General features: G+C 48.4%; 1 protein-coding gene and 1 long non-coding RNA gene across 5 annotated transcripts; both read right to left on the bottom strand.

The window, feature by feature from the left end:
• Positions 1 to 547: 547 nt before the first annotated feature.
• Positions 548 to 6,153, bottom strand: LOC101142358 (uncharacterized). Of its 4 annotated transcripts, none has more exons than XR_002005128.4 (5): positions 6,018 to 6,153; positions 3,530 to 3,620; positions 2,794 to 3,057; positions 1,740 to 1,862; positions 548 to 711 (listed from the first exon to the last, which is right to left on the bottom strand). It is a non-coding gene; the product is annotated as an uncharacterized lncRNA (long non-coding RNA). The 4 variants fall into 4 exon arrangements; XR_174251.5 differs by having other exon boundaries at positions 3,530 to 3,616; positions 6,018 to 6,112; XR_002005129.3 differs by lacking the exon at positions 6,018 to 6,153 and adding an exon at positions 5,866 to 5,999 and having other exon boundaries at positions 3,530 to 3,616.
• Positions 6,154 to 11,628: 5,475 nt separating this feature from the next.
• SOX14 (SRY-box transcription factor 14) lies at positions 11,629 to 13,840 on the bottom strand. The gene has a single exon (XM_004037715.4). It carries the CDS (start codon positions 13,367 to 13,369, stop codon positions 12,647 to 12,649), a length of 723 nt encoding a protein of 240 aa, XP_004037763.1. The 5' UTR covers positions 13,370 to 13,840; the 3' UTR covers positions 11,629 to 12,646.
• Positions 13,841 to 14,758: the final 918 nt, after the last annotated feature.

Genomic DNA, 14,758 nt, shown 5'->3' with positions numbered 1-14,758 from the left:
TGGAAAATTGGCTTTACTCCTCTGATCTTCTCTCATTTTCCTCAAGTGGTAAACTGAGCACTTTAAATTGGTGTTTTCCAAAGTAATTTGAGAAATTATCTCTGTTACAGGGGAATAAATTTAATTTTGATTAGTATTACAAAAAATCTATTACAACAAACTTATGATTTATATGCATTATTGCTTGGGATAAGGCTAAAGTGAAAAAGCGAGTCAATTTAAAGAAAAGTCTGAAAGTAAATAATATTATAGATGGATGTGACTAAAACTGTGATGGTGGAATTTGAAAGAAGATCATAAGGGACCTTCAGTCCCTTATCAAAGGGCAGAGTCCAGGACGAGCACTTAGCCATCGCTTCTGTTTTTCTACTTGGCAGCCCCCCAGTTTGTCCTCCCATCCTTCGTCATGCCTTTCTGTCAGCGTTTGTGAGAAACCTGCCCAACACACCCATCCAATGCTCTGCAGTCCTTTGGTATAAAATTATAATTGGCACAAGTGATCATGTCATCAATTGCAGTTCACAAGTAAAAGTTTTAGTAAGACCAATAACATTTCAAATCGTCTTTTAATTTTTATAAAATTATCAAATCTTGCTCACAGGTCTCTGGCCCTTAGTTCTCCAAGAACTCACTCTTCTGGCTCCACAGTTCATTTTTTCATGTGACTTGCTAGGGATCATCTGTATTCCAACTGAGGGTGGAATTCTAAATCTAGAAGAATGAGTAAACGAGCATGTTTCAGAGAAGCTCTATAAAAGTTGAGCCCAAAACAACTGAGAGGCTTTGGAAAATCCCAATATTGCCTTAAACATAAATATTGTAATCAGTAACTTTTTATTTATGGCAAGGTTTGAACCTTCCAGAAAGATGCATCGAATGCAAACTATTATTAGCAGGGAAATGCAAAAGCCACTTGGTATTCCATGGTTGATACCCAACAGCTCAATGCAGTCTGAGCAAGCAAGAAACATTGTTCCTATCTCAAGACAAAGACATAGAGATTGGGCAGATTTGAAGAATCTAGTTTAGAAATTCAAGGGGATGATCAGGGTAACAGATTTACTAAACCCGATTAAGGGCAGGAGAACAAGACGTAGGACTTTTAGGAATATTTTTTCTTTCCTTCCCAACATATTTACTTTCAATTGCTAAGCTGTGTGGTAAAGAAGGCTGCTCTGGAATGAGCATAATGAAATGGGACTGGAAGGGGCTGGGGGCTCATCTGGTAGGCTTTGCAGGAAATCCGTGTCTGTAAATGTGCCTCTCATATGTGATGATTTGGGATCACCCTGGTGGTGTCCTGGTCCCTAGCTCTGCCTGCAAGACTCAGAAGCAGCCAGTAAGACTTGGGATGATAAAGCTGAAGCAGTATGGGCCCAACTAGTAAGAGTTCAGTGACAGGAGATGTTGATCAGTTTTGATTCTGAATACTCTAGGTCAAACTGAGACAGGGAAGGTGTTTCAGCTCCTCCCCCTTACCCCCCTTCCTTGGACTCTTCCTCAGCTGTGAATGCCATGGGTTCTTTGTTCCTTCCTTTACCCACCTCCAGTAAGCCTTTGATTTTAAAGACAGTAGTGGGAAGACAGAGAGCTTGGATATAGCAGCTCCATGTGAGGTCTGTGAGCTCTTGGGTAAGTCACTTAATGTCTCTGAGCCTTACTTTCCTCATATCTGAAATTGGCATAATAGCAGTACCTACCTAATAATGCTTTGGGGAGAATTTAACAAGATAAAATACCTAAGGCACAAACTTCTTTGCACAGAATGCTCAATTAACAACCATCTAATAAACCATGTGGCTCCCTCTTATTGCAAACAGAGTACATCTTTCCAGAGAATATGGAGACAAATCTTCAGAGTCCTGGAAAGAGGTACAATAAATTAAAGCATATTCCTAAAACACATTTTAATGAAAGAAAAAGCAATCTCATTTAATTCATTAGTTGAGATGATACTTAAACACTGTTAACAATGTTGGATTTTCTTTTAGTCACTGATTGCAGAGAAATCAAAATCTTACTCATTCGCATCCAGTGGACTATTTTACACCAATCCAGGCATAGTCGATGCCACGGGAAGTAAAATACAAGTTTTCTGACTTCTTTTTCTGCATCCAAGCCAGGACTTCATTAAATGAGTGGTCTGAGGCTTGGTGCTCAGCCTTTAGCTTTTGTGCCAGGCAATATCTCTACCAGGTTCCAACAGACTTCCAGGGCTGGCCTGATGGCACTTCAGGTTTTTTTCTTTAAGTATCATAGATTTCTCCTAGTAAGACAGTCAGAGCTTTTGATGCTGCCCTTTCTTATCAAGGGAAAGAATATATGAATGAAGTTGACACCATCAGTAGGGAACTAAAGGCCAGTTATTAAAATTTTCATGATTAATTGGCAGTGGCATGCTGATCCCTTCGTCATCACTTTCCTACCTTGCTTCATTGACAGAGGTGTGGAATCTTAGCATAGAGGGTCTGAATTCTTCTGGGGAGTAGGAAATTATTTGCTGTTCAGGAAAGTAAGGAATTTGAACCATAAGGGGCTGGCGAATGCATTAACTAATTAAGGCCTTTTCAACTGGTTTCCCCCTTACTAACTAAAGGAATACATTTTGACTTCTAGTTGAAACTCAGAGGATGACCAAAAGACAGAAATTAATGAATATCCTTTTTGGCCTCAATCCAAAGCACTATTTTTCTTTCTGAGTTTATCCTACTCTTGAGCCCTCCCCAGTGAAGAAGAATGAAATCATAATGGCAATTTTCTTTCTGGCAACAGTTCATCACAAATGAAATTTACCTGTTTTCTTCCAGGTTGTCTCATAAAAGAATGAGGGCTGTTTCTCTCAAGGGTTTGATGATTTCAGATGTCCGTCTAGAGCATAAGGAAGATAACCTAATTTCTGTTTCCATAAAAAATACTGGAGGACAAGAAGACAATGTTCCTGTGGAATGTCCTCTAAGAGCTGATATGGGTGGGAGGTCAAGAGGATGTCCTCCAAAAGGCAGAAGCTCTTGATTTGCCAAGAAAGCTTGAGAAGAGGCCACCTGCAGAAGGATGGGGCTGTTGCAGAGAGACACTAATCATGAGACAAGGATTCATATTTTCTATGAAATTCCTCCTTCTAAAATAAAAAATCCAAACCCACCTTCATTATCACTTATTTCACCTGTTTATTATAAAATGTTTTCGGGCAATGTTGCAGCATCTTCAATTATCTGCAAAGGAGCTAAGTTTGTTTGATTTAGACAGCAAATTGACCTCCCATCTGACTTCAATCCTTTCTACCAAATAGGTTGGCCATGAATGCTGCTGTAGTTGTGTGACACACTTTGAATTTCACCAAGCATGTGGTAACAAGACTGGTCTGAGCCCCAGGTGTCAGTTGAACCTCCCACAGCAGCAGAGAGGGAGTCATCTGTATTTATACCAAGTTTGTGTTCACATTAGCTCAGAGTATAACCGATTTATACAAATACGTAAATGTCTCATTGTAAACCCAAAGTATGTTCAGACAGAGAAAAGTTCAGCTCACCTTTTCTACAGATGACATATCTTCAGGCCTTCAGTTCTTTTCTTCTCCATTTAGTTCTCAATGATAACTCAGAGCAAATGAAGCCTTCTAACTAGGTATAATTATGACAAACATTGAAGAGCCCAGGAAGTAAAAGACAATGGTAAGAAACAATTCTAAAATGTCTTAAAGCTGCCCTCTCATTCAGCTGAATTATATCCTAAGCACTTGCTACAAATAAGTCTATAGAGTTTGAGTCAAAACATCCATGAGACATTTTAACTTCTGCCCAAACTGCTAATCCTTTTGCCTCATACTCACTTTGGTTGATTAAAAATTAGGTGATTAAGAAAATGGATTACCACAGTGAGAGAAAGTGAGACCAGGAAGAAGCAGGCATGACAAAGAATTATACTGATAATTTCTGAAGACCCAGAAAGAAAATTTCTGATTCATCAATAGTATTTACAGGTTAAAAAAAAAAAAAAAAGGAAAACTAAACAAGAGGAGGAGAAAGGAATAAGACAGAAAAAAAAAAGGTTGAAGGAAATGGTCTTCAGTCTGGAGAAGATTCATCCTGTGGGAATGCATTGCTGTCTTAAACAATGTACTGTTTTTCTTACTTATGAAAACCAGCATCAGATGCTGGTTGTTGGTCTTGTCCTTGCTTAGATCTATAGGTCTCCAGTCATTCATTTGCGTGTCATTGAAAGAGGAGATGACACTATGTTACCCCTTTATTTGGGAGAATATGGAGGAAATATCTGTCATACTGGTCATCAATTTTTATTTCAGGAAAAGTAAAACCTATTCTTATGTAATCTTCTCCAGCATTTAGAAGCTCCTCAAATGACTGCACCTCTCATTTCTTTCTTAATATATGCAAATTTTACTATACATTTTTTTGGACCTGGAAACTTTAAACACAAAAGATTTGATGTTGCTCATACCTTGAGCAAGCAGGAAATCCTTAGGGAAATGTGAACTACTTCATACTTATTAAAACAGCTATTTTAATAAACAATGAATTATTGACCCAACATCTGACTCGTCTTTTACTACATTTTTTAAGTTACAGGAAGGTTTATAACTAATACATTTATTTGTATTGCATGCATATCTTATGAAAAAATAATTGCATATCTTCTGCATATATTCTTAACCACTGGCATGTTGTATGTACTCAAACTGCAGCAGTAATGAGATGTGAATATGGGTAAAATTTTGTTCTAAAATCATAAATCATAATGCTGAATTATTAGGGAGTAATTATTTAACAACAACAACAAAACCTTCTCTCTTTACTTATCTTTACCTACTTCATCTCAATCTCACACTATTTTTTAAAAGAAAACTTCATTGCATATTCTAGCAAAGTGTATTGGTAGGAGAAGGTTTAACAGAGCCAGAGAGAATGTGCAAGGAGTGAGAAAGTGAATTGATGGATGGATGGTTAAATGAATATAAATGAACTGACACCTTTACAGGAAAATAACATTTCTTTTCTTTTTTTATTCTATAGATCAGTGGGTTTTGTATCTGTAATTCTTTCATATCAGCAAAGAGGAAATAAACTCTCATGTAAATCATTTCCCCCCCATCTGTAGCATATTAAAACCATGCCTTTTTTTTTTCTTTTAAGCAGACTCTTTTTTCCGTATTTGCTTATCAGTTCATCCACCATTACATTTTAAATGAAATTGCAAGACCCTTGTCCCTCCCCCAAATTTCAGCCTGATGTAGGAAAGTGGAAAGCAGACTTTTCTTGCTTTAGAATAGTGACCTAGATTCAATTACAGATAGACCCAGAAGAGAGAAGTGACACCTCACAATTTTCTTAGAGGTCCTGAAAAAATTAGAAATCTCAAAACAATACTTAATGGAAAAGAATCTGTTTATTTCTCCCCATTTTCCATCTTATTTCTTCTCTGCCTTAATTGCATTGCTTTGGTCCATTTAATTGTTCCTGGTATAACATCACAATAGGTTTCCCACGGGATATTTCTGAATCATAAAAACGGGCATTTCAAGGAAATTTCTGAGTTTGGCTTTTGAGGGTGAGTGTGTACACACAGAGTATGTGTAATTCTGCAAACTGAACCCAGATAAGATGGAAAAAAATATCTTAAAAGGCACATTTTCCCTTGCATCCTTTAAAAAAGCAAACAAATTACATTAATAAAATACACTTATTATAATCGCATTGCAGACAAAGCATTGAAAGGGGAAAGCGGGTGTATATATTTTACTGTTTTGCCAATTACTGTAGAAAAATGTGGTCAAAAGAAATAGAAAGAGGGAAGAACCCTGTGATTCCGCTTATTGACTTTTATCACTAAATTAAGCATATAAATGACCTGAGCTGGTGGCTTGGTATATTAAATTAAAAAAAGAAGAACAATGATTCTCTCTTCTTTTTCCCTCCCTCTCTGATCTCAGCCTGAAAGGAGTCTTCGAGAGATAAGAAAGATGGGATTCGGTCCCCGCTACTCGGGTGGGTCCTGCTTACCGCGAGCGGGGAGGCGGTTGCCTTCCGTGCAGGATTTCCGTTGAGGGCTCACAATAAGCGGTCTCAAGCGGGGGCACATTCCCCGCCACTTCCGCGGTCCCTCAAACAAACAAAGAAGCCAAAGTCGGCTGTCCCAAGACCAATGTAAGCGCTTAGGAAGCTTTGAGGCGCTTGAGGGCGAGGCAGGCTGCCGTGGGCAGGTGTGAACACCTCAGCCCTCGCGGCGGGTTTGGAGCCGCCCAGCGTAGGAAGAGGGCAGAAGTGGGCTCGTGTCTATGCGGGTATTCGAAATGAAAAAGAGCTGCAAACGGCACAAAAGTCCGGGGGCTAGGCGCAGGAAAACAGAGCAAGGGAGCTAGCTGCCTTAGTTCTCAAACACTGCATATGGATGGGTGTTCCGCGGAAGATTATTCTAGACCCTGTGAAAGAAGTCTCCACTGGGCGCCGGCCACGGCATTGGGGTGCGCGTCTGCTCTGCGAGAAGGGTCCCCCAGGCCGCGCGGGGGAACGCAGGAGACGCCTGTCCCCGGGGGAACCAGCGGAGGATTGTTTCATTTCAAAGTGAAAATCTGCAGGCTTTGGGAAACGATATTCAAAAAAGTATATAATCTCCATATGCCGCTCAATGGAGGATCCTCATAATTTACAGCGGCAGATAAGGCTAGAGGGTGTAATAAAAAAATCTGAAGCCCTCCCCTCCCCCCTTGCCGCCTCCCCGGAATTGCACCTTGGGCAGCGGAGCAGAATCCGGAATGTGAACTTCTCCCGACATATGTTTCCCGCAGATAAGTAAACAATCTGGACGTGAAATGGAAATGGTAATTAATGCAGTAATGCTGTTACACCTCGAGTGTGCAAATCCCATTGACTCGCCGCGCCACGGGGGTTGCCGGGCGTACGGGGACCGGTGGCGTGCGCCCAGGCTGCCCACTCCCTCCCTCCTCTCTCCCTCCTCCCTAGGTCCCCGGGCGGGGCGTCCAGAAATCCCGCAGGGATGTGGACGGGCTGCGGGAAGCAAGGAGCTGCTTAAGCGGCGTTCGGGACTCCCGGCTCTCGGCCCTTGGAGGACTGGGCGGGTGCTCTGCGTTTGCCTCGACAGCCGCACTTCTCACCCACCTCCCTCGGTTATCACCGCCGCCCTAGCGCTAGCAGGGCCTCCTCGGGGCTCAGGTGCAGCCCGGCCCTGAAGCACCTAGGAGAGCCTGAGCTTGGGCGACAGAGGCCTGGAGGCAGAGGGAACCCTCAAACTTAGTGCGGCGGGTGGCCCTGAGTGCGGCGGTCAGGTCTTTCTCTCCTCTCTGTTCCGGGGCCAAGTGCTGCCGGGTTGTCTGGCGAGAGTTTTTCTGAAGTTTCTTTCCATCCTCGCACCGAAAGCGCTGATCGTGTATGAATTGCTTTTCTTACGGACCTAAGTGGAAAAGTTTGGAAAAGGCCACTGCCCTCCAGAGTAGAGCAACTTCTCCACTTTGTAGCAAAGAGGAAACTTGAGGCCTCCTTTCAGCCTCTGTCCGGCCTGGGCACCCGTTCCCTTCCTCAACCCAGACCCAGTGCTTGGGCTTTTGGGGGATCGGGGAGGATGCCTAGCGCAGGGATTCGAGCGAAAAGGATGCAGCGTCAGGGGTGGCAGCCAAGGGACGTCCCCGACCCGCAGCCCTTCCCGCTTCCGAAGGGAACACCTTGCTCACCCGACCCCAGAGGCTGGGCAGGAGCCTGCGATGACGGCTCTGCGGGACCCAGGGCCAGGGGCTGGGCTAGAAAGTGAGTAACGAGGCCCCGTCTTTTCTGACTTCAGGCTCCTTCCTAGTGTGAGAGCCGGCAACGCCCAAGCCCTGGAACCTGGGCGCACACAGAGCCGGGATTCCGTGGGGCCGACCGCGAGTCTCTGGTTTTAAGTAGACGCCCCAGGATTTCTAGCGCCCCCATCCGCCATCAATTTCATTATTTTCTTAATTACTCTGCCGTGGCCCAGCGCCTGCGCTTCTGGTTCCAGGCCGATGCCCGTCCCTGCAGCGTCAGGAAACAAACCAGCCCAAGTAGCTCTCCCACTGCTAGGTCCACTAGAGCCTAGGAAGCAGGGCAGGGCAGGGCAGGACAGAGGCCAGGAGAGCACGCACCTCGGTGGAGGCGGGAAGCTCTCCTGCATCCAAATCTAACGGACCCCTTCTGTCCCTGTGCCTCTTCCTCTCACACTCACACACAATCCACTCAGCAAATAGATGAGAATTCTTTACACAAATCTTGTGAATTAGGTGATATTCAAATTCAAATGGTTTGAAATTCGCTGTCTACTTGAACAATGGTAACAAGGCCTGAGCTGGGGAGGAGATGAAGGAAACAAGGGTGCTGGCACCACAGCTCGCCAAGTTTTCCGGGCCCTGGCAGTCTCGGATCTCTCCAGAGAAGCTGACCGGCGGGACACACTTCCCTAAATGGTGAGCTGTATTGAAAGTACCTTGGCCCTACTCAGACGGAAACATCATCCCGCTTTGGTTCACCGGAGATTCCTACAGGTTAGCTCGCTCCAGTTCCAAAATGCAAACGTTAAGGGGGTCTCAGATGTCAGTCACTCACACCTCAGCGTAATTTACTCAAAGTAGCTGGTCTTTTCCGTCTTTAAAGTCATCGGGCCTAAGGAAATTAATATTTAAATAGAAAAACTCAGAAACTGGAAGGGAATCAAAGATTTTTGGAGTCGGATCCAAAACCGAGAAGTGCATGAAAAGCTGACGGAGTTCTCGGAATGAGGGAGGCCAGAGGCGGAAAAGGGTCAAGAATTCCACATCTCTCAGAAGATGTAGCCAGTGTACCCCTGAGCCAGATGGCAGCCAAGGTTTAAGAAAGCAAACCTAGGTAAAACCCAAACAACTCTGCTCCAGCCGCGCCGGCGCAGATGGCTGCCACCCCAGCAGCATGCTGTTCAGGTCTCTGCTGTCCTAGGGAACACCCAGCAGAGGAGCGACGGCGCTGAACGCGGCATGTATTTGGGTCACTTTTGGCGGGGAGAGGGGTCCCGGGGAAGCAATGGGAGCCTCAGGCGAGAGGTCCGGGCCCTCCCTGCCAACCCCGCTCGAAGGAGGCCCAGGTTGCTAAGCGAGAGAAGTCTGGGGCTCCCTGGCTGCCGGACGCGTGCCTAACGCAGAGGGATCTGCAGAACCTCCTCCTGCAGGGCCACGGGCGCCCCTTGCAGCGCCGGAGTTCAGGTTCTCCGGATGCCAGGAGTCTGTCCAGGGCAACTCTTGGCTGCTCTTTGCTGCGCGACGCGCGCTCGGGAGAAGCGGCTCTTCTCCACTCCGGGCGGGCGGGGCGCTCCTCTCCCTACAGGTTTGCTTTAATGATTTTCTTGAAAGAAAGAGACAGTTGTGAGCAAACAGGTTTGACAGGGACTGCTGCCCCCCCACACCCCCCAGGGGATTTCTTTTTGTCTGCGCCTGACTTCAAAGTCAGTAATCGGCCCCTGTCAGCGGCGTGACGAGAAGGATTTTGGCTGTTTGTTAGGGCGAGTCGCGGCCGCGCACCTCGGCGGACGCTCCGCGGCCCTCGGGGCGACGGAGGCAAAGCTGAGGCAGGCCCTTGCGGGGATGGGGGTGGGGGCAGAGGTTGGGACCAGGTCTAAGGAGGGCAGATGGCTGGGGAAGGCCAGTCTGAGAAGGAAGGAAACGAAGTGTGATGGCCAAAAACCGCCCGAGCCAAGTCTTTGACTTTAGGTCCCAGGACCCGAACTGGACCCCCGGCTCTTTGCAGGCTGGAAAGAGGTCTCAGCCACCTCTGAGTGAGGCCGCAGCCCCCTGAGGGCCTCTCTTCTACAGTGCACCCTAGTTTCCTAATTCCCCATCTGAGCCTAAGACCAAGCGCAACCCGGAACCCTGGTTTCGGTTTTCCAGCTTCAGCCACCGTCCGAGGCCTTTGCCCCTCGCACTTTGCCCTCGCACTCGCCACCTGCCCCTTTCCAGCCTAACCCTTCAGGTTTGCTTCAGGTGGGGTCGTGGGCGCCAGGTTCTTTCTCCAGCTGGGGGGCTCTGTGTGCCCAGGGCGCTCCTGCGCTGGGATCTGCGAGGAGATACCCAGACCCCTGTAAGCTTCATCTTAGGAGATATTAAGGGACACTGAGCTATGGGGGCTATCAGAGCGGCTGACAGGACTGTCAGTTGGGGTTATATCAGACAGGAAAACCGTGGCGTCTCCGTCCCAGGCCTCCTGGGCTTCCTAGGGGGCGGGAGGAGGGGCCTTCCCTAAGCGCCCAGGCCCCCAGACCGGACGGCCACCAGAGGCAAGTCACTTCCTAATTGTCTCGATTTGTAAAAGGGTTTTGTAATGCTAAGTAAGCGTGGAGCAGCCAGCCCGGCCTCCCCCTACACCTCCCTCAGCCCGCCTTTGTTTACCTTCGCCTGATCGCTCATTTATTTATCTATCTATTATTTATAGGCGTCCTCTCCTATTCAGCGCCCGTGATGTTAATTGTGTTATACCATTTAATTCTAACATCGGTCTCAAAAGAGCTCTTAATGAGAAAAGCATATACAACATGGATCACTTTGCTATTCAGCTTAGCCAGATGGACAACTGCTAACTTTTTTTTTTTTTAATAATGAAAATCCCCCTTTGACAAAGGGGCTCGGATGAATAGCCTCCAAATAACACCTCAAACACTTCTAATTGTTTTGAGGACAATATGCTAATCCGCGGGTTTCGGCTTTGGTGTCTGTTGACAACGTTTCCCGTGCACTTCGAGCCACCGACTCCTTTGGAAACAGCGGAGGCAAGCGTACAAATCTCTCAACAGCAGCAGAAAGCCCACAAACTTCTAGGCTGCCCCACCTCCCACCCCGCAGCATATCAAAGCCAGTGGGAAAAGCACGCAAATTAAGGAAAACCACGCGTGAGCGCGGCTTTTGGGGTGAGACTCCAAGACCGAGGGTGGAAAGCACCCTTCGATTTTGAGAACAAATTCCAAAGAGTTTTGCTGGATAACATCGGAGGGTCCTTTCTCCTCAGGAAAGACAATAATCTTCAAGAAAACATTCACCCGGAGGGGAAAGAAAAGGACTCTTTTCCTTGTTTAACGTCATGGGCTGTGCTTTTATTTGATTTTTTACGGTTTTTAAAAACTCCTTGCCTGAGCCATGACAATGTCGCCTTCCTTTTCCCTTTGCTCCTGCAGGGTCTCAGTAAAAAGTGTTCGACATTCTGGGGCGGGGACCTACGGCACATTTTTCTGCATTTCTTAGAGTTTTATTTTTTAACTTAGGAACCAGTATCAAGCACCAAATCCCCAGAAGAGTGGGCAGCAGCCTTTCCAAACACCTAAAAAGGCGGAATACCTGATTCCCCCAGTCTTCTCCCATGCTTTGAACTTAAACATCCAATGCAGGACGGGGTGTTCAGCGCGCAACTGGTTCCCAGGAGACTCGGTGCTTCTCCCTACTCCTTCAGCGTTTGGTTTTTTAAAAAGTAAACTCACCCAGATCTCAGCGGTCTGGGTCGGCCTTTGACTTAGTTCGTTCACTCCTTGAAGTGGCCTGACCCTTTTGGGAAGAATGGGAGGAGAAAGTGAAGTCCCAGGGAACGATGCCTTTGTCTAGCCTCTAAAGGCAAAAAGCAATCTCCAGGGCGCATTCCGGACGGATCCGAAGCTCTAGGCCCTTCTACACCCAACCCGCAGACCACCAAGCTGGGCCAACGGGGGGCAGCCACCAGCCATCACTGCTTAAAGTCGCTCTATGCACTTTCAGCCTCCCCGCACCCGACTTTCCAGTCCCTCCAACCTGGCTCCTGACTTCAGATTTTAGGCACATCAAAGGTTACTTTTTTACAATGACAGATTGTCTTTATTCAAAACGTCTTTGTTCAACAAATGAACAGAGCAACGAGGTAAAATCCTTCTAGGTACATTTCCAAGACATCGTCAAAACATTTATGACCATTTAGGTTGTTTTTGTTCTTTTAATTTTTTGTTCACCTTCTACTTCCTGACTTCATAACCCGACATTCTGTCTAAAAGTAAACTTAGGTCTCTAGAAGCACTGCTTTACACAAAGTAAATAACCATGTAGGTCCTTTTTGTTTTCCCTTTAAAGAAGCAAACACTATCATAGCATGGTTTTAAATAGAAATGTTTCCCTTTCTGTAATTTAAAACTTTGAAGCCTTTCCTCCCCATACATGAAGAGCAAATGGCTCCTAGTTGTGTCTGATGGCAAAACACAGAGACACAGCTAACTCTTTTCTTCAGGGGACAAAAGGAAAAAATATATGCATATTGTAGATATAATATCAGAATCTGGGAGTTCAGAGTCCAAAGCCTATCCGAGGAGAGTGAAGGGGATATAAATAAAGCAAAACTGCCTACTTTTTTGTCCAAAGGGGGTACAGTCGGAGATTTGTTTTGGGAGAGTCGGGATAGGGGCAGCTGTGTAGCTGACATAACGTTTGCAAGTTTCCGGCACCTGTCTGCGCCTTGGGTCCGGGAGGACGCCCCACCCTTCCCCCTGGAAGAGAGAGGAAAAGTCTGGGTGGCGTAAGGGACAGCGGCAGGGCTGACCCCGGAGGCGTCTGCAGGCCGGGGCTAGGCTCAGAGGACAGGGTGCAGACCCGGCTTTCAGACCACACCTCAGGTCCAGGCCGGGCTGGGGGTTACATGGCCGTAGCGTGGGCTGACGAATAAGGGTCTATGCCAGTCTTGGTCATGCCTGGGAAGAGGATGTAGGCGACGGGGGGCTGCAGGGTGGAGGCAGACCAGGCGGTACAGTTACAGGGCACCACGTAGCCAGGGTTGGTGGGGGACGGGTGCGTGTGCGTGTGCTGGCTGGGGCAGCTGAGGCTGCCGAAGGCGCCGTTCTGGTAGCCCAGGGTGGACGCGTAGGGCAGAGCGCCGGTGGCCAAGGTGTGGGGCACTTCGCCCATCTTCTGAATGGCGCTCGAGCTAAACTGCGCGGGGTCCAGCAGGGAGTAGGGCGCCGAGGCCGGCGGCAAGAAGGCCCGGGCTTTCTCGGGCGCGCTCAGGAGGCCGTCGGAGGCCCCCACGGGCAGGCCGGCCGCCTTGAGCGGGTCCGTGTCGCCCAGGTAGGGCAAGGGGAAGACATACCTGTCCTTCTTCAGCAGGTTCTTGGGCTTGCGCCGAGGTCGGTACTTGTAGTCAGGGTGCTCCTTCATGTGCTGGGCGCGTAGCCGCTTGGCTTCATCGATGTATGGCCGCTTCTCTGCCTCGGACAGAAGCTTCCATTCGGCGCCTAGGCGTTTGCTGATCTCCGAGTTGTGCATCTTGGGGTTTTCCTGGGCCATCTTGCGCCGCTGGCCCCGGGACCATACCATGAAGGCGTTCATGGGCCGCTTGATGTGGTCTGAAGGTTTGGACATGGTCCCGGCGGCTAGGTGGGTGGGGGTAGGGAGTGCAAGGGTTCTGCAGACGAGCCTGGGCGCGGCTGGCCGTCTGTCTGTCCGTCCTGAGCCGGGGTTCTGCGCTCCCCTCGCCTTGGCGCCGCTGAGGGGAAGCCAGAGAGAAGCGCTGACCCCACAAAGTTCAGCTGATCATGCCAGTCCCAGCGCCCAGGCAGCCCCGGGGGAGCGAGTGGGGGCAGAAAGGGCGGGGGAGGAGAGGGCGATCGGCCGGGGGGCTTCAGGCACCAGGGGCTGGGGCCCAAGTATCGGAGTCTCCGGGATTAAGTGGCCAGGTTAATTTTTTAGCCAGGGCAAGAAGCTCCTCCTTCTCCCCCTCTCCACCTTTGCCTTCTCTAGTTCCCTTCTCTCCTCTTGCGTTTCCAGTCGTGGCTCCCCCCTCCCGTGGCTTTCCCGGAGCTGCCGCGCCTAGCGCTGCACCTGGCTGAGAATGCGGGGAGGCTGGTGAACGAGAGCCAAAAGCGGCGAAGTTCAAAGGCGAGGTGGGCCGGGACTGCACGCACTCTGACATAAGCGCGGGGCGGCGACTCCCCAACCTGGGCGCCAATCAGCAGCAGAGAAGCCGAGGGGGCGCACCTGCCAACACGCCGGTGCAAGAAACAGGGAGCGCGACTGGTGGGGGCGGGGAGAGGTGTGAGGGACAGAGGCAGAGAGAGGGCTAGAGCAGAGCGGCTAGCTCTAGACTGGGGACTTGGGTTCCACATTGTCTCGGGCACTGTCAACAAATAAAACTCTTCCGCGTCTCCTGTTTCCTTTCCCGGTGGTGAAAGAGAATTAGGGCTTGAAATACAAAGGCCGGGGAAGGGACAGCAAAGGGAGCGAGGCGAGAGCTTGTGTTGATAAATAGGACAGCTTTGCTGCGAAATGCAAGGACAGCACCTTGCCCTCTTGTCAAAGATCCTTGGAAGAGAAAAATAACATATAGCAGGCTCAGGGTAAAAGCGAGATAAACTTTTCGCGCCCCACCCTCGGCGGTGCTTTGGCAGTGTTCTCCCGGGAAGCCCCTGCAACTAGGCATCCACCCCTGCCCCAGGATGCAGCGCCCGGGCGTAGCGCTGGGACCCTGGGTGGCTGAGCAATGTTGTCTGACCTGCTCCTGGAAGGCCTCGCGTCAGGCAATGCAGAGATTTCGAACCCTAGTTGGTGAGCCCTTAAAAGCACTACGACCTGTTCTTCACTTTTGGGGCAGGGGTGGGGCTGAGATTTCTATTGCAGTTCCCATTTATGTTATTATTATTTAGTGTCTTTAAACCTCCAACTTTTACTCCACAAATGTTCATACCGTAAGAAGAGCCTGGAGGCTGGGTATGGGGCTCTTCCCGGTGCCCCTTCTGCAGCGGCCCTAGAGCG

Source organism: Gorilla gorilla, chromosome 2 (genome assembly GCF_029281585.2).
Source record: "Gorilla gorilla gorilla isolate KB3781 chromosome 2, NHGRI_mGorGor1-v2.1_pri, whole genome shotgun sequence".
Lineage (NCBI taxonomy): Eukaryota > Metazoa > Chordata > Mammalia > Primates > Hominidae > Gorilla > Gorilla gorilla.
Note: the sequence above shows the minus strand (reverse complement) of the source record. Positions and strands in the feature narration are given on the sequence as shown.

What these genes read in the sequence shown, in the direction of transcription:
- SOX14 (XM_004037715.4), bottom strand. Translation starts at nt 13,369, where the DNA reads ATGTCCAAACCTTCAGACCACATCAAGCGGCCCATGAACGCCTTCATG.